The sequence below is a fragment of the Petaurus breviceps genome, unplaced genomic scaffold, assembly GCF_028583685.1.
Source record: "Petaurus breviceps papuanus isolate PSGF00001 unplaced genomic scaffold, PetGlider_PUasm1.0 90133, whole genome shotgun sequence".
Lineage (NCBI taxonomy): Eukaryota > Metazoa > Chordata > Mammalia > Diprotodontia > Petauridae > Petaurus > Petaurus breviceps.
In genome coordinates, this window is record NW_027187182.1 from 1,184,093 (window position 1) to 1,204,270 (window position 20,178).

Sequence of the window (20,178 nt, forward strand, 5' to 3'; positions counted from 1 at the left end):
GTTTGTTAAGTATAAAAAAGGATTTGATTCAGGCAAACATAATGCCGCCTTAAAGATTTTCCTCCCACAAGATATCTCCAAGCCACATGTGAAAATTATCCAAGATTCCTTGAAAGAAGCAACAACAAAAATAATGTTGTTCAAAAACCCTCTGATTATAAATACCAGGCAAGGCATAAAATAAAACGTGTTGGCCGCAGGGAGGGACCAAAAGGAAGAGTGGCTGTCTATAGATGGTGATATAGTTGGTGGACATTGTTGTACTGATTATAGCAAGTGCAGGAACACTTAAAAGCTTTCTAAAAGAGGTCCATAATTACCAATAAGTGTTTCCCTTAATAATAGGCATGGATATATATGGAGGAATATATGTATGGATACATGCAGGAAAAGCCAAGTGAATAAAAAATGACTATTTGCAGACTATGATGTATATACAGTTGGATTACTATCCATAGAGCCTACTTGCTTTTTATATATTTTATACTATTTGTATAAATATTTGTATACTATTTGTGTATGTTCTCATTTAACAGAGCAGTAGACATTTGCATGGTAACAAAAACCAAATAAACTTGGAAACAAAATGGGTTCTCATTGATTGAGATATGGCTAAATAAATCATGATGTATCTGTGCAATGGAACATTCAGTGTAAGAAATAACAAATGTGAGGGATTCAAAGAAATATAGGAAAACCTATATGAACTAGTATAGAACAAAGTAAGATGGACCAGAAGAACCTGGTTCTCACAGTGACCACAATGATGTAGATGAAATCAACACTTAAAGGAAGGTCAGCTCAGATTAGTTGCAATGACCAGTATTATTCCTGGAAAACAGATGATAAAATATACTTTCCTCTTCTCTTTAGAAAAGTGGAGAGAAGGGGCCTATCGGTGAAGAATATTGCATATGCTATCCAGCACAGTCATTTTATTAGTCAGTTTTTTGCTTTTTGGAGGAGAGAGTTCAGGGCAATTGGGGTTAAGTGACTTGCCCAAGGTCACACAACTAGTAAGTGTTAAGTATCTGAGGACAGATTTGGACTCAGGTCCTCCTGACTCCAGGGCAGGTGCTCTATTCACTGCCTCACCTAGTTGCCCCTTATTAGTCACTTTTACAGAACTGTTTTTCTTTCTTACAAGGGAGGATTTATCATATGGTTGTATGGGGTGCACATTTAGAAATGGCTATGGTATAAAAAACAAAAGGCATAAATACAAAAAATTTGAAGATACTCTTAAAAGAGAAAATTGAAATGAAACACAAAAGTTCAGTCATCCAACAAGAAATATTAGAACCATCAAGAGACAACCAAATTGAAATAACACATGAGGTTTCAACAAGCTAAGACAATTGACCAAAATACAGAATTAAATGAGACATCTATGAATTATTAGCCTTCCAGAAACTCGTGATTTGAAAAAAAAAGTTTAAGTGCTATATTTTGGGAAATCATAAGATAAAATTGACCATAAATATTGTAACTAGTTGACAAAATGCAGATTGAGAGAATCCTCAGAACTCCACCAAAGATAGACCATTGGTTGAACATAGCCGGAAATTTAGTCCCCAGGCTCCAGAGTATCTAGGTCAGAAAGAAAATATCATAAGCAGCCAGGAAAAGATAGCTCATGTACCAAGGAACTCCTATCTGAACTGTCCAGGGAAAGAAATGAAAGAAACCAAGAAGCAATAAAAAATGGTTTGCACTCAAGGATAATTTTTCCTGCAAAGTTAAGATTAACCTTAAAGGGGGAAAAACAGGAGCTTTTAACAGAATTATTGATATTTAAGTCTTTCTTTTAAGAAAATCAGTACTGAACATGATGTTTGAAATAAAAATACGGCATACAAAAGAAACTTAAGACAAGTAATCATGTCCTCATAGCTTGAGACGAATCCACATGACTCAATAATGTTGTAATGATTCCTCATATACTAAGGGAGAACACAAGTCTACTTACTGTCTGTTTGGAATCTCAGTTCATCTAAAGGTTATTGAAAGAATAAAGAGAAAAATAATGGTATTAGGTTTTCAGAAAGATCTTAGAGGAGAAGGGAAGGAGAGGAATTAGTGTTTCTTGAAATTGGGATGCTACCACTGAAGACCAAATCAAGAGTAGAGTTGTGGGATAAATGAGATTTCAGTATTCACGCTCTTACTTGCACTGGGCAAGGGAAGTATAAAAAGAATTATAGTTGTAAAAGTAGAGAAAAATTAGCAAGCTGGTCTAGAGAGGTAGAAGACTTGTATCTGAACCTAAGAAAGGCAGAAGAGATAGAATCGTTCCTTGTAAAAAAAAAAAAAAAACCAACCCACATCTACATACATACAGTTCTTGTTCAGTTGGTTTTTAATTGTGTCTGACTCTTTGTGACCCCCTTTGGGGTTTTCTTGGCAAAAATATTGAAATGGTTTACTGTTTCCCTCTCCCGCTCATTTTACAATGAAGAACTGAGGCAAACAGGGTTAAGTGATTTGCACAGGGTCACATAGCTAGTAAGGGCCTGAGGCCAGATTTGAACATAGGAAGATGAGTCAAAATCTACATTACAAAACAGTAAGCATCAAATGAGTTCATACCACTAACATTCACAGTTATTGTTTATTTTTCCCTCCATCAAATCCTATTATATTGGAATAGAAAAGGTCAATGAGAAAAAAAAAAAACCTAGATAAGAAAGACCCAGAAGCAGCTGAAGCCAGTATTTGATGAATAAAAGAAAAGAAATTACTAGTGAAATGAATCAACAAGAAATTTTCTGAAAATTGGAAAGCGGCTTGGCAGACTTTAGATTTGGACCAGCATTTTACACCATGTACTGAAATGAGCTCAAAGTAGATATGCAAATGAATATAAAAGGTCATGTCATTAAAAAATTAGAAGACAACAAAATCAGATAGCTTTCATAGCTATGCATAGAGAGGAAATTCTCAACCAAGCAAGGATTATAGAAATCCTAAGAGATAAGATAGATCATTTTGTTTAAAAGAATTAAAAAGCTTTCGCATGAACAAAATCAATGTGACCAGCATAATAGAGACTGTCATTTCAGGGGAGGGAAAACAATAAGTTTTGTTTCATATAGCTATGAGAAAAATCTGATATTCAACACACATAGGGAATTGACACAATTATTCAGGGTGTACTAAAAGTTTTAATGAAATTTAAGCTTTAATAACTTAGAAAAGTAGAGACATGGGAATCTGAGTCTAAGTCAGCAGAGATAGTACTATTTCCTGTAAAACAAGCCTATTTTTAAAAAAATTTTTACTACTATAATCCTTTTTACATGTCCCTTGTCCAGTGCAGGTAAGAGTGTGTGTCTTGAAATCCCATTTATCCCACCACCCTGTCTTTTGATTTGGTCTTCAGTGGAATTATCCCAATTTTAAAAGCTTTAATAACTTAAAATTGTGTAAAGGCTTTTGGAATACCCTCTATAAAACCAAGAGCCATTACTCAATAGATAAGTAGTTGAAAGAGTTGAGCAAACTGTTTTCAAATGAAGAAATGCAAATGATTGACAATAATGTAAAATAAAAATTGACAGTAATGTATCACCAAATAATTAATTAAAAAGATATGCAAATAAAAAGCACCAAGCCTTCACCCCCAAAATTGGCAAAGATGAAAAAAAAATCATCAGTTTGGGATGGGTTCTAGGAAGAAAAGCACCTCAATACTTTGTTGATGGACCTGTGAACTGTGTAATCATTCTGCAAAAGCATTATGGAATCGTGTGAGATAAATCACTAAACTGTTCATAAACTTTGAGGCAGGGATCCCATTACTGGGCCTATACCCCAACAAAGCAAATGACAGAAAGATCTATATATAACAAGATATTTATAGCAGCACCTTTAGTATTGTCATTCTTCCACCAATTTTTTCCTGAGGGCCCTTGGAGAGATTAAGTGACTTGCCTGGAGCCAATCAGCAGAATTAGAATCTAGGTATCCTAATTTTCAGTCTGGGAACTCTTTCTATTTGATATACATTGTTCTCAGCTAGGTATATTCCTTAAAGCTTTTAAAAGAAGTAGTTTTAACACCAATGAATGGAAGTAAGTACCCCATTATACAGCAGGGATAGGGACTGAATCTATTAACAACTCATGTCCCCTAAAACATAACTCTATATGATAGAAACCAAATAGAAACTGTTCTACAAATTCTGCCCCCTGACACCTATCTGCTTCATTAATTTATAGTAATCATATAGATCTCATTGGCCCTTGGTGTAACTTGGTACAGTTCTTACGCTTTCTTTCTCTTTTGATATCCAACAGCTAATAACCTTTGAGGCATGTGGTACAGAATTGACAATAAAACTCAATGTCTGTTCTTGTTGTACAGGATGAAGAAGAGGAAATCAAAATGGAAATCAACATGCTTAAGAAATATTCCCATCACAGGAACATTGCTACCTACTATGGTGCATTCATAAAGAAAAATCTTTCTGGCCATGATGATCAGCTCTGGGTATGTGTGGGAACATCCTAGTAGAATGTAATCCCTCTGAGGCCATACTGTTTTATTTTTGTTTTTATATCCCCACTACATAGCATAGTGACTTGCACATAGTAAGCCCTTTATAAATATTTATTGAATTAAATTGGATTAAGAGAATTCAGATTAGAGCCCAGAGAGAAGCCAGTAATCCAAGCTTGCTACGAGTTGAGAATCAAGAATATTCCATTAATGATCAAACCTTAAGCACATATAATAACCACAGTTAGTGATAAACAAGGTAATACCAAGTAGTCGTCCTGGTGGATTGACAAATAATGACCAATAAGTAATAAATAATTATAAAAAAATAATAAATAATGACCAACAAATAATGAATAGTTTGTAATTAGAATTTTGTTTGTATGAATGTGGGTGCTGCTAAAATATTTGAAATGTTTATACTCTTAAGTTTTGCAGCTAGGTGGTGCAGTGGCTAGAGTGCTGGGCCTGGAGTCAGCAAGACCTGCCATCAAATCTGGCCTCAGGTGCTTACAAGCTGTGTGACCCCAAGCAAGGCTCTTAATCTTTGCCTCAGTTTTAGTCATAGCACCTACCTCCTGGGGTTATAGTAAGGATCAAATAAGACAATGATAAGATAAGATAAAGTGTATATTACTCAGTGTTTGGCACCAAGTGTTAGCTGTTATTATTGTTATTGTAATTGTTGTTAACCATTTCACACACACACACTTTTGGTTATGCTGCTAACTAATTAGCAAGGCCTTTCCCCAAAATGATGAGGGATAGCAAAATAGCCCTTCTCTTGTCCATATAATTAAAGATTCCAAATTAATGAGATAGGAATTAAGGTAAAACTTCAATTAAGTGAAACCTAATTAGCCAGGGCCCTTAATCAACCATTATCTGTGTTGCCCTGAAGTATAAGTGAAATTAGCAATTCACAAGAAAACAAGCTAGGATCAGAGACTAATTGAAAAAGCCATGCCCTACACGGCATAGCCTGGGTTCCGTTAACATTTAGCCAGATCTCCTATAGCTTTGTCTCCATCTCCAAGATTGTGCTGAACAGTCTTATCAATGACGCAGTTAGCAAATAGTAACTTTGTTGTGCCCTCTACACTATACTTTCTAATACAACAAAGTATACATGATACATATATATGTATATATGTGTGTGCATACATACATACATACATATATATGTAATATTCAGTTATTTAGACTCCATTGCTCAAACCATTGCCATTAGCGTCTTACTCTTGGTATCTCTGCTTTTAGGTACATGCAGTTTGTCTGTACATATCTTCTGATCTCATTTTCCTCCCTTCTATTGCCCCAAATAATTTACTATAGTCATTTCTGTAAACATTGTTGACTGATTCACTGATTGTCTGAGAGATTTCCTCTCTCCCTAGAATCTTAAACTCTTCTAAGGCTAAAAAATAATATTATTTCCTATATTGAGTTTTATATTCTTAGTAGTACTAAGTGAATAAATTATTTCTAGAGGTGACAGATAGCTTACATAGAAAAGTCCACCCTTTCTTGCCAATAATCCAGGGACATGTAAGACAAAATAACTGGAAGGGGTTCAGAACTCTGCCAGCTAGATCAGGTGATGTAGCCAGATTATAGAGGGTCTATTTAAGTTCACAGTTCTTCTTCTTCACAGTCACAAAATTTTAGAGCTAGAAGGAACATCAACAGCCATCTAGTCCAACACATACTAGTAAAAGAATCCCCATCACCTATACATGACAGAATCTGGAGACAGTTTTGTTCAGTGAAAAGAACCCTGGCTTTGGTGTCAGCGACCATGGGTTCAAACCTCAACTCTCCCCCTTCCTGCCTATGTGACCTTAATCATTCTCTGGGCCTCAGGTTCATTACCCTGGAGGTGAATGATGTCGACTAAATGTTCTCTAATGTCCCTACCAGCACAATTTGGTAAGCCTATAAGCCATAGCATTCCTAGAAAGTAGTCATCCAGCCTCTTCATGAAGACCTTCCAAGAATGGAGAACCACCCACCCAGGGGTAGTTCTAAATGTTAAACACCAAGCTGAAATCACCCTCTTCCCAACTCTTGCCTATTTCTCCTGGTCCTGTTCTTTGGAGACAAGCAAAACAAGTCTAAACTTCTCTTCCACATGGCAGCCCTTCAGATACTAGAAGACTGCTGTCATGTCTCTCCTGAGTCTTCTCTTCTCCATGCTAAACATCCCCAGTTCTTTCAACTGATTCCCATATCTTGGCTGTTCTCCCCTGGACATTCTTGAGCTTATTAATGTTGTTCTTAATAAGTGGTGCCCAACACTGAAACCTCCAGATGTTGTCTGACCAGGGAAGAGCACAGCTGGATGATCACGTCCCCTTTCTCCCCTTTCCCAGAAGCTAGGTCTCTCATGATACAGGCAAAGATCACATGAGCTTTCTTGGTTTCCTCATCACACTGCTGAATCCTATTGAGCTTGCAGTTTGCTAAAACCCCCAGATGCCTTTCTCAGTGAAGCCACTAACCATATCTGTCACCATCATGGAGCTGTTTTTCTGAACCCAAGTGTAAGACTTCATATATATCCCTATTGAATTTCAACTTGTTAAATTTAGCCCAATGCTCTAGCCTGGTAAGATCCTTTTAGATCCTGACTTTGTCACCTACTACAGGGCTTCTTAAACTTTTTCTACTTGCCACCCCTTTTCGCATTGTGGCAGCATTTGTTGTCGTTGCACGACTTGATGGCATGTGAAGTGCAAAGTGCACATGCTTTGTGTTCAGTGAAGTTTGAGATGCAACATGCTAGAAACAACTCAGATTCATTATACTTTTGATTTTTAATTAAATTTTGGTTGTTGCACATTCAGAAACCTTTTATTCTTGCCAAATTGTTCATGATCCATATGGGGTTTTGACCCTCAGTTTAAGAAGCTGATCCTAGTACATTAGCTGTCCCTCCCAACTTTGTGTCATTTCCAAATCTGATAAACATTCCATCTATTCCTTTTTGCTAGTCATTGATAAGAATGTTAAATAGCCCAAGGCCAAGCATAGGTCCCTGGGGCTCTCCACTGAAGCTCTCCTTCCAAGTTGACACAAAACTATTAACTATTAACTTTGAGTCCAAACATGCAACCAATGCTGAATCCAACTTACTGTATTGCTGTCCAATCCACACCTCTCCATTTTTTCCACAAGAATATTAAGAAAGATTTAATCCAATGTTTTGCTCAAATCTGAATAAACTAACTCTAAAGCATTCTTCTGATCTAACAGTTTAGTAACCCAAGGAAGACAAATTTACTTGGGGATGATCTATCCTTGAAAGAGTCATGATGACTCTTCATACGCACCCCTTCCTTTTTTCGTCATTCATTAATCACCTTTTTAATGATCTAGTCTAAGATTTTCCCTAGGGACTGAAATCAGGATTAGTGATTTATACTTTGCAGACTATATTATCTTCCCCTTTGGGAAAACCAAAACATTTGTCCTTCTCCAGTACTACGATGCCTTTCCCTTTCTTCTGGATCTTTAAAATATTACTGATAGTGCAGTAATCATATCCTCTTTAAGTACCTGAGGAGGTAATTCATCTGGCCCAGTTTATTTGAAATCATCAAGGGCAGTTAGAGACTCTTACCATTTCCTTACCTTGGGTATCAACTCCTCGTTGGCCGTTTTGGTGAATGGTTCCTCTCCCTAGGGTTCCCAAGATTCTGATCCAGTGTTGAATTTCCCACCATTTATTTCCCTCTCTTTTGAAGGAATGTCTCACACTATTCAAATTGAGCCACCTATTCTCTAGTTCCTACATCATCATATTTGGGGAATCCATAGGCTTGGAGCCACCATCTTGGTTATCTTCATAGAATGTTAAATCTTGACCTTCACCTGACACTCAGCACATCAAGGACATGATATGTCTGCCTTCCAGTAGTGTTCACTTGAGCCAAAAATGCTTCTTTTAGTACTCATACGAACAAAGGAGTTGATGTGGTTGATTTCAATGTGAGGTGAAAGGTAAGAAGAAATGCCCTGAAAATAGTTAAAGCTTATGTTATCTGTTGCCAAAGGAGAAGTAAAAAAAATCCTATCAAGAAGTCCACAACACTCTCCAAATCAGGTCAGTATATTCTTTGATAATTATTGACTTTTATGCAAAGTTGAAGGCAGGTCAAGGATAGTTAAAAAAAAAAAACCAGTGTTGGAGAATATGACTCAGGTTTAAGAAATTTAAAAGACAAAACTCATAGGACAACTAACAGACATAAAAAGGGGGAAAAAACTTTGTCATCTTCTCTACTGTGATCTATTTCTATCATCAGTGGAGGGGAACCACCCCCACCTTTGGACCTTGATAACTTTGCTGTGCCACATAAGGAGTAGAAATGGCAGTTGAGAAAATGGAATTGGAAAGAGTGGCTGGACCATATCAAATACAAGTTGAGAAATTCATGGTGGTTGCCATACAATCTTGAAAATATTTTTCCCCTCTGGAAGTAGAAAGGAAACAGTCACTACAAACACAAATGCCCAGAAACAACCAAGAACATCACTAACTTCCAACCCATATGGCTACTTTCTCATTGCTTTGAACACAGCAATTAATGCTTTTTAATTCATTCATTCCTTTTTATGAGAATAATCTTTATGCTTAGCAATAATGTGAAAATGTGAAAAGAAAACAAGCAGGCTTTGATAAATGATTCTCTATAGCAGTTGCATAACTGACTATAAAGTGAAAAAAAATATAAGATGCCTTTGTTATTGGTTGTTTCTACCAAAAACCCCCAATATTTGATTCAGTAGAGAAAAATTCAACCTAAAGTTTCTCTTCCAATAAGGAACCTCTCATGCATGTACTAAGGTCATACAAGATTCTTTGATAAATACAATCACAGCGATAAATAGATGCAATGGCTCTGTGATTGTTAATTGCAATTGAAGTGTCACTGCTGTCATGGAATATGGCTTGTGCAGGGTGCAAAGGAAAGAATGATTCCATGTCAGTCTTGGTGAGGTCCTCCAGATGTTCCCCTTTGTGTGTGGTATTGTGCCGACTACATCAAACCCAAGAATGTTAAAGGACCTCCTGATGAGATCTAGGATTGTTCTGAATAGATCAGTCCAACAGACTATAGAGAAGAAACTAAAAGGGTGAACGATGCCTATTGTCTCCACTGGCTAGTCCATTGATTTAGTTCATTAATATCTATATCTGGGACAGTGTATGCAGACAGATAATGAGCAGGGCCAAGAACTGCATAGAAAAAAGAGAGGAGAGCTCAGCTGCACTTGGGAAGTTGTGCAGGGCTTTTAATTGATCCCAAACAGCTTCCCAACACAAAGATCCATCCTTTCAGCACAGATGTTCTCCCACTGCTTCTGTATGGCTTCAAATATTGGAATGCTGCATTCCAGGTTGCAAAGGGCAATGGAGAAACATATGATGGGAACAAGCAGGCTGCAGAGTATATTTTTGCCTTTCTTTGTATTTCTAGTGCCTAGCATGCCCAACGTGTAGTAAGCATTTAATAAATGCTTGTTTGTTGATTAATAGTGACATTTCCAGTGGTGACCTATACTTAAGATGTATTAATGTATGATCAGAAAAAGAGTTAGAATCATCATTAGAGCAGGGAGGGGCCTAATGAATAGATGGCTTGCAGATTTCACCATTCCCCACAAAATATAAAAAGACCTAGAGGAAAGGCTCCCAGCATGTTGGCTGGATCATCTATAGAGTGTTTTTGGAAGGACATGGACAAGAATCCTAAAGGCTGCAAAGATTTGGATGAATTGTGAGCTAGACTGATAGATGGAATGGCTACATTCATGTGATCATAGGTTCATTGAAAACTGAAGTATGTGCAAACTACACTTAGGAGTAAATGTGCTGGAAAGCATTCATTTACTATTCCAAAGCCAAATAGAAATGGGTTTTGGATTAGCGATTGTTTGTGGTTTATCCATGTATCTGTTCCCCTTCATTAGCATAAATAATCAAGAGTTGGCTACATTCAGAAAAGTCTAAGGGTTTTTTTTATTGACAAAGTAGTTTAATGGCATTAGCAAATAAGTATAAATATATGTTTTTCTCTTTTATCTGAAATAACATCTGCTATTAAAATAAAGGTTGACTAATATAACTCTATTCTCCTACACATTGGTCAGGGCACTAGTTAGGGAATTTAGTGCCTGAGGATGAAAAACTAGCCAGCCATGCAGTCAATTCAGTGGCGGCAAAAATAGATTTCCTGAGAAATTGGGTTTATTAAGAAAATAAAATCTGAATGAGACACTATCAAGACTTTTAAGGCCTAAAATGGACCCACCTTGGCAGCAGTCCCATTTGGAAGGACTTACCCTGCAGGAATGCAATTGATTTTTTTTCCCAGAGTGAGTTTGCTAATCTCTTGGGAAAAATAACCAAGCAGTTGAAGGCCCCCTTGTCCCCATCATAGAGTCAGACAAAAAAACAAATACCTTAAGGACACAGCTCTGAGGTGGAAGTTGAGGTTCCTTAGGCTGGTTTTCACTTATCTCCCTTAGTCTGACTCTCTTTTCACTATAGATGTTCATTTCCCTCTACTCCCCACCATACTCCCTCAATTCTGATCAAACTGTTATCTTCAATGTAGTTCATTTGTGCCATATTCATTCTTGTCTCTATACATTTGCTTATACCCTTCCCATACTGAATGATTTCCCCTCTTTCTCTCAGTTTATCTGGAGATAAACTCATCCTTCAAGGTTCAGCTGCTCAAATACCATGTCTCAAAAACTATTTCCCACTCCTCTCATTCACACAATTTCCTCCTTCTCTGAATTCCTGGTACACTCCAAGCTACAACTACATAATTTCTATCTTAGCTGTTCTTTAAAGGTTTCATGCATCTTTGTTTCACCCTCCCAGCTTGACTATATGTGCTTCAAGGACAGAAGGAAGGATGGAAGGAAATAAGCATTTATTAAGCACCTACTATGTACCAGGCATGGTACTAAGGAAGGGCTTCCAAAATATTGTCTTATTTGATCCTCACAAAAAGCCTGGGGGTGGGGAGTAGGTGCTATTATCATCTCCATTTTCCACAAGAGGAAACTGAGGCAAGTAGCGGTTATATGACTTGCCCAGGGTTACACAGAGAGGAAGTGTATGAGGCTGGATTTTAACTCAGATTTTCCTAGAAGAGATCCTCATCTGTAAAATTAGGTCTTTGGATTAGATCAGTCCACTTTAGGCCTTAAAATTCTTGAAAGTGTCTCATTCAGATTTTATTTTCTGAAATCCTTTCCATTTCTAGGTCTATGATCCTATAAGAAAAATCCGAAGATATACAGAGAATAGATTGAGGAGGTCCAAGATGAAGGAAAAGGTCTTTGAGAACATGAACTGGAGACTATCCTTGGTCTTACATATTTATTCCCTATATAGCTTAGATATCAGATAGTTCTCAAAAATATTCGAAACAATGTTTTTCCAGTTCTCAGTTTTCCTTTTTACTATTGTTACATTGATTTCGTTTGTGCAAAACCTTTCCAATTTCATGTACTAAAAAAAACGTTCTATTTTATCTTTTATCATTTCTTCTGTCTCTTGTTTGGTTATGTAGTCTCCCTCTAGCCACAGCTTTGAAAAGTATCTGACCTTGTTCTCTTCTATTTTTTTTAACAGTATGACCTTTTATAATTCAGACATTTTGAACATATTACTATAATATATGAAATAAGATGTTGGTTGCAACCTAATTTCTTCCAGACCACTTTCCAACATTCCCATTAGTGCTAGTCTAATATGGAGTTATCCCCCCAACTGGGTTTATCAAACATTTAAGTTACTGAGTTTGATTATTTCTAGTGTTTGCTTATCTTCTCAGTTCTATTAATTAGCTTTAGAAAAACCTGTTCACTTATGTAGATTTTAATTTTTTTGCAAGTACTAACTACCTTTTATGGTTACTGCTTTATAATATAATTTGAAGTCTGTTATTATTTTGTCTAGCTCTATAAAGTATGCCCTTGGTAGAATACACTTTGTTTATTTGATGCTTGGTACCAAGCAAACTTTGTAGCTTGATTGATGTGGCAATAAATTTGTAAATTCATTTACGCAGTATCATAATTTTTATTGCATTGAGGTGGCTTAACCTGAGCAATAACTATCCCTCCAATTATTGAGGTTATTTTTTATTTCTTTAAAGAGTGTAGTGTAATTATATGTCTTGAGTATATTTTGCCAGATTGACTCCCAGATAGTTTATGCATTTTGTAGTTATTTTAGTGAAGAAATGCTAATGTTCAGGGGCGGGGGGGGGGGGGGAGTGGATTTTATATTCTGCTGCTTTACTTGGCTATTAATTGCTATTATTTATTTCAGTTAGTTCCCTTGATGATTCTCTAGGGTTTCCTAGATGAATCATTATATCATCTGAAAATAGAAATATTTTGTCTTCACTTTGCCAATGACAGCGCCTTTAATTTCCTTCTTTTTCTTGCCTTACTTCTATCACTAGTATTTCTAGAACATGCCAAATAATGACCTCTCCTCTATACTCCCTCCTCCCTTCCCTCTTGTTCTTCTGTAAAAACTTTTTTTTCTTTTAGTTCATCTTCTCCAGATGTTCTCTAGCTCCACACTAGCGAGTTGTTATTGGACATATTTCCAAAATGCTAGTGATAGCAATAAAAAAAGAGAAAAATTAAAAGCATAAATATTGGCAAAGAGGAGGCAAAACTACCTGTTTGTAAATAACATGATAGATTACTTAGAAAACCACAATGAATCAACAAAGAAATTAGTTGACACAATTAATAACTTAAGTTATGTAGCAGGATGAGTCAGTAGTGTGTCATGTTGAAATACTGCCCTACTTCTTTTTTACATTAGGAGTCAGAGTTATTTTGGGGGGGTCCACAGAAAATAATTGAAAAGGGAAATTGGTCAGATTCCCCTAACCATATTATTTCCTACAATGGTCCTCTAAGTTAATAATTTCTTTTTTTTGAAGGGGGGAAGGCAGCCGAAATTGGGGTTAAGTGACTTGCCCAAGGTCACAACAGCTAGTAAGTGTCAAGTGTCTGAAGTCAGATTTGAACTCATGTCTTCCTGACTCCAGGGCTGGTGGTTTATTCACTGAGTCATCTAGCTGCCCCTAAGTTAATAATTTCTTAATAAACGAACCACCAGTTAAAGAAAGTTCACACCACAGAACTCACATGGCTTAATTAAGTTTACTGAAGAATATTCTTTATACCCATAGATTTATCTGGAGGATAGGAGGTGATATGGGATGTTATTTAGACATGTGTTTGGAAATTGGGTCTCTACCAATTAGACAAGAACAGAGGTCTAAGATCTCCAGTCAGCTAATAGGGAAGGAGGCAGGGGAAGTGGCAACTTCTAAATTTTCTGTGGTATGTACCACACATTGTATGGCAACACCAAGGATTAATCATTCTCTACTAAGCTCTCTGAGTAATGCAGAGGTCTACAATCCCAGTTCAGCTAGTGGGAAATTGGGTGACTATGCCCAAACATCTAGGGAAGATTTCAGAACCAAAGATGAGGTGGTAGTGCTCCAGATGTTGCAAAGATATTTTAGAAGATTTCCCTTTTTCCCAAAAAAGTCCTGTCTTTAATGTTTACTAATATTATTTCCATTTTCTAGTTCCTAGGGCAGAGATAGGTGAATAGTATGGCAAGGATGGGAAGAGAAGGCTCTCCTTTCTCTGGAACCTGGGGAAATCTATGGTTACATGTGAACTAGAGCACTAAATAAATAAATAAACAAACTTAGTTAACTTGGATTGAGTTGAGCATTATCACAATTAATTTAGGAAGGTAATTTATGAGTGAAATTACATAGTAAGCAGAAAACAATGAATGCAAGGTAGTGAGTTTTCTTTATCTTCTAAATAGGTCAATCACTTTGAGGGAGGACTATAGTCTTTCCTACAAAGAATTTTCACCTTTCTCTGGATAAGTTCCTAGCAAGCAATTGTAATTTATTCACTAAAAGAAAAGATCCCATTTGCTATTTTAAGTCTTAAATCCATCAAACACCACACATTTGTTAATTGCCTCCTGTGTGGCAGGCACAGGACTAAGTAATCATTTTACAAATATTATCTCATTTGATTCTCAGAACAACTCTGGGAGGCAGGTAGATGATGTTAATATCTCCACTTCTCAGAGGACGAAATTGAGGCAGACAGAGGTAAAGTGACTCACCTAGGGTCACACATCTAGTAAACGTCTGAGGCCGAATTTTAATTCAGGTCTTCCTGACTCTAGGCCCAGCTCTCTATCTACTGTGCCAACCCAGTGGGATATAAAGTTACATAGCAGACATTATGGGATATATTGTAGCAGTCAAAGATTTATTTGCCCCAATACAAATTTAAGGTCTGTCACCTTAGGTGACATTAAATAAGGCAGAGAGCATCTAGGTCTAGGATGCTGACTGTCCCACTATACCCTGCCCCAGTCAGATCCAACCTGTTCTGAGCACTGAATTTTAGATTGGACATTGATGGGCTGAAGGGCATCTGGAAAAGCAACCCTGATGGTGAGGTTAGTGCTATATGAAGTGGGGTGGAAGGAAAAAGGGATGTTTATAGCCTGGGGAAGGGAAAACTTAATGACTATAATTAGCTCTCATTTAAATAGGGCTTTAAGGATTGACAAAGTGCTTTACACACATTATTGAATTTGATTAAGGGAGATAAGATTACTCTCTCCCAACACTAGATGGGCGGTCTGGTAGAGGGGATTAGTCTGGTTTTGCTTGAGGCAACGACGTAGCAAGGCCAGGTTTACACTGGTTTATCTACAGGTTTATCTAAGCACTAAATAAAAGTACGTTACTATCCTTCCTAGGCCATCCTGTCCTCATTGGGATGGTGCCAGTTATTCTATAGCATTTTTTTCTTATGTCAAATCAATGTAATCTCTTTCAGTTTCTACTCTTTTCTCCTAATTCTGTTGGGGGAGGGTTGGGCAAATAAAAGCCCTCCAGTTAAGAATAATAACAACATTTATATGGGGTTTACTAAGCACTTTACAATTATCTCATTCGAACCTCATAGCCCTGGGAGATAGCTAATAACTGAGGCTAACAGAGGTTAAGTGACTCACTTAAGGTCACACAGCTAGTTAAATGTCTAAGGCCACATGTGATCTCAGGTCTTCCCAATTCCAGACCAGGCACTCTATCCACTGTGCTACCTAAATGTCTTAGGCAGGGTCACACAGCTAATAATCGTCTGAGGCAGGATTTACTTAAACAGTTTAAGCTTTTCTGGCTTTGGGAACTGGGAGTGTCTTTCCTTGTGGATTCTTAAGCCTGTTCTGGAGATCCTAAGAGAAGGTGAATGTCCTACTGTTTCACCAGACTCTAGGTCACCTGAATGAGATGTCTTCCAGGGATGTTGCGGGAAGTGCTTCTGGCCTCTGATGTTACCTTGTTCTTCCCTCCCTCCCTCCAGCTGGTTATGGAGTACTGTGGGGCAGGCTCAGTGACCGATTTAGTGAAGAAGACCAAGGGTAACTCCTTTAAAGAAGACTGGATTTCTTACATCTGCCGGGAGGTCCTAAGGGTGAGTCATTGGGCAGTTACTATTCCCTCTGGTTATTGAAGGAGCCTGGGGAGAGGTTTTAAAAAATATAAATATGTAATGGGACTGGGAAGGGGGTGGGGGAAAGGGCTAGGACTGGTAGAAAAGTAACTGTGAACGACAAAAGATTATGGATTGGAACTGGAAGGAAGGGAGGAAGGAGGGTGATGAGTGCAGGCAGACAGCCGAAAAACATGAGATGTCTCCCATTTAGAAAGATAAAAGCAGAAGGGGAGATGATCCCACTCTGTAATATCGTGATTGAATGTGAACTTAAACACCAAATCCTGCAAATGGAGTAGGGTAGCCTCTTCAGCCTGCTATTTTTTCAGAAAAGTTTGCAACTGTCCCACTACCTTTTTGCACACAGACAGACAATGAGCCCCCTCCCTTCTTTCTCCATCTGAAAAAAAGAGACTTACAAAGCAGCTGTATTCCATTTCGCTTTCAGTGCAGTAGCTGCCAGGGACTTGGAGAAACCCAAAGCCCTGGCTGGCCCAACCTGTGGCCTAGGAAGATGGGAGCACCCAAGAACTGAGAACAGGAGTTAGGCAGGGCAGGGCTTGCTCTGCCTTCGATCATCATCTCTCACAGTGCCCCAAGTAGCTGGAGTGGGATGGCTTCAGTGTTGGGGAGGAGAGAGTCAGTCTAGTAAGTCAATTCAAATTCAAGCCATTCTAAAATGAATTTCCATATTTCCTAATTTCTCAGCCTTCAAAAACTGACCAAGAAATATTAGTAACTGGGCTTGAATGAGGTAAGATCCAGGGGATATCTGGATAGCCAATTAAGCCAGCCAACTTTTTTCCCTTTCAGAGAGGACAGAGGCGCCATAGTCCATGGAGGCACAAAGGTCTATGAGATTTTCTTTGTCTTTCCTGAGTAGTCTTTCTCGGTGTCCTTTCTCAAAAGTCCACAGAACTATTTCTGAAAACTTGTCACCTAAAGAATTCAGTCTGAAAAATCTAAGCCTGAGTTATTTCTCTTAGCAAAAAGCTTGTATCAGGAGTTAGAGTTAGGTACCCACGTTGTATGGTCATCTCAGCTCAGCAAACATTTCCTGAGCCCCTGCTATGTTCGAGTGAGAGCATCTGGGGCCCAATGCTCCTAGGAGAGGGAATGGTGACAATGATGTGATTTTTCCTGCAGGGTCTTTCCCATCTTCACATGCACCATGTCATTCACCGAGACATCAAAGGACAAAATGTCCTCTTGACCGAAAATGCCGAAGTAAAACTGGGTGAGTCTTCTTGTAGAAGCTGGAGGAGGCAGATATTAAACACTTACATAGAACTGAATGTAAAGATGGCTATAAAACACCTGGTTCACGTATGTGTGTTACCATCACTGTCTTCAGACTGTCAAAATGTTAGCAAGGGAGAGAGCTCTCATTTGGAGCTTACTCTTCTATAACGTGGCCTCGTAGTGGAGGGGGGAAAGTTCTGTACTTGGAGTCTGATGGCCTGGGTTCAAATAGTAACTCTAATACTGCATGATCTTAGACAAGTCCACTTCACCCATCTGGTCCCTAGTTTCTTCATCTCCAAAATAGAGAGATTTGGCTAAATAATCCCTTAAGGGCCCTTCCGGACTTGGCTAAACTCCCAACTCTAAATTCAGTTATTCTTTGCCAAATCATCTCCCCTCTCAGAGCCTTACCTGTTTAAAGATATTTGCATTATCCTCCCAGGGTGGTGGAGACTATCCAATAAAAGCAGCCACGTGAAAGTGCTTTGTCACCATAAACTCCTAGGTAATTGGGAGTTGATTTTTTTTTCCTTCTAGGACCAACCCAACAAATTGTTTGATATCGTGTAGGCATTGGACCAATCAACAAGTATATAAGTGCCTTCTATGTGCCAAACAAAATGGAAACAGTGCCTGTCCTCAAAGAGCTAGAAAGGATCTCAGAGGCCCTGTAGTCTCATTTTAAAGAGGAGGAAACTGAGGCCCAGGGAAGTTGTGATTTGCCCAGTCCTGGAGGACACAGAGTTAGCAAGTACTAGAGTTAGGACTACTCCAGGCTTTTCTCATTACATATTCAGAAGGCCTGGGGTGGGAGTAGGAGGATTTAAGGGAGCCTTGTTCTTTAAGGCAGCTTTATTTAATACCAGCTAATCACCTGCAAACCGAACAGTCACTGATCTCAGATCCTATCCCAACAAGGCCTCTCCCTAATGGCTTTCCATCCTACACAGTCTTGGGGGTTTGTCTGCAGCTTAAAAAATGTCCAAATAGCTCGAGAGCTGCATTTTATGCTCTCTGTGAGCACATGCTCCATGGAGTTCTTATTGAGGGAATAGAAGGTTGTAAGCATGTTTGTCCTCGAAATAAATGACTGTAAATGTGTATCAGGTGGAAAAGTAATTCCAGAAAAATGTGTTATCTTCTCGATTCCTGAAAGCCACAATCTTCAGAAATTCAGTGTGGAAAATTGTGAAGGTCACCCAGATTCCTCTAAGTCCCAAACAAACAGTGTGGATATCATACTGAACCAAAGGGCATGGCCCTATAGTTTGAACATACAGTAAGACCTCACTTATCCAGACGTCATATTTCTGACAACCCCAAACAACAGGAATACATCCAAGAAGCTGGGAGTATCTAAAAGGGCCTCTGACATGCTAGGTGAATTGGTTAGGAAAAGACAAACAAACAAACAAACTCATTGGCCATTATTCTGTGAGAGAGACCCCTGATGCGGCCCCTTCAGAGTTTGACTCACATTTTACACACAGTTCTTAAAATGTTGGTTATCTTAATTTCTTAGAAGACAGCAGTTAGAGTAGGGAGGGCTATAAGACAAAGAGAAGGTTGTTGGGGGTGGGGGCAATGTTTGCAAGGGTATGCCCCTCTGTCTAATATTAGCTCCTAAAAACAAAAGCCAATTGTTAAATGCTGGGGATGAGCATTTACACTTGAAAACTGGCAAATGCTGCAAATCAAGGGTTGGTTTATTTTTTGTTGATTGTCTGGACTTAAGAAAGTGATGAGGAAAATGTTAGTGATGCAGATTAAATTTAAAAGTGTTTGTGTGTGTGCTTGCGTTCCAGCTTTCAGTAGAGCCTATGGTTAAATATTTACCAGCATACTACTGGATGTTTGGGATGTAAAGACAAAAGTCATCAATAACATTTGATTAGAAGTAGAGGCTTGCCCTGTAATTTCATCAGAGTTGGGAATTACCAGTTAAGGAAACTCCCCCTACCTTATTTACAACTTGCCTAGGGCCCTGGGGGTGAGTTTAAGTGACTTAGCCAAAGTCACACAGACAATATGGGTCAGAATCAGGATTTGGACCAAAGTCTTTCTGGCTCCAAGGTCAGCTCTCTACCACTACGTTGTTTCTCATCAATTTAATGTGTTTTTTTTTTTAATTAATGAAAGAAAAAATTAAAAGACATCATTCTTTAAAAATATGAGAAAGTGTTGCAGGAACTGGGGATTTCTAGCCTGGAAAAGACTTATAGGGGTACATGGTAACTATCACCAAGGAAAGATTTCAAGCGTTGCCTGAGTAATAAAAGGATTAGCTTTATTCTGCATGGCCCCATTGGGCACAACGAGGGACCAATGGTTGGAAGATGCAAAGAGAGAAATTTCAGGTCAGTGCCTTACAAGGCAACCCATTCCTTTTTGCTGGAATAAGGTAGTGAGCTCCCTGTTATTGGTAGTGTTCGAGGAGAGCCTTTGTCACCACCTAACAAGCATGAAGTAATAGAGTAGTGACAGGAACACTGACTGTGAACTGAGCAGACCCAGGTTCAAATCTCAGCATGGCCTGTTGTTATCTGAGCAACCCTGTGTTACATCACCTCCTTAGGCTTCCGTTTCCATAACTGAATAAATGGATAAAATGAATAGATTGAATTAGATGATCTCTAAGTTTCCCGAACCAACTTGAAAAACCTAAGATTTCCTGCATGAAATTGGGACATTGAACTACATGGCCTCAGAGACTCATATACTCTACGATTCTGTGTTCCTATGAACAAAGTCTAGGGCAGGGCCAAGAAATGGAGGTTAAGCATTCAATACAAAGCTGAGGTCCAAATTCAGAATAAGAGTAAAATCTGGAGT

At 38.3% G+C, this 20,178-nt stretch overlaps 1 protein-coding gene across 2 annotated transcripts in view; it reads left to right on the plus strand.

Moving 5' to 3' along the window:
- Positions 1-20,178, plus strand: part of LOC138176686 (mitogen-activated protein kinase kinase kinase kinase 4-like) — a 228,437-nt gene that overhangs the window by 104,137 nt on the left and 104,122 nt on the right. For both annotated transcript variants that reach the window (XM_069107490.1, XM_069107491.1), the window contains exons 4-6: positions 4,366-4,491; positions 15,970-16,080; positions 17,248-17,338. In XM_069107490.1, the coding sequence (XP_068963591.1) occupies positions 4,366-4,491; positions 15,970-16,080; positions 17,248-17,338 (328 nt within the window). The remainder of the gene's footprint in view (positions 1-4,365; positions 4,492-15,969; positions 16,081-17,247; positions 17,339-20,178) is intronic.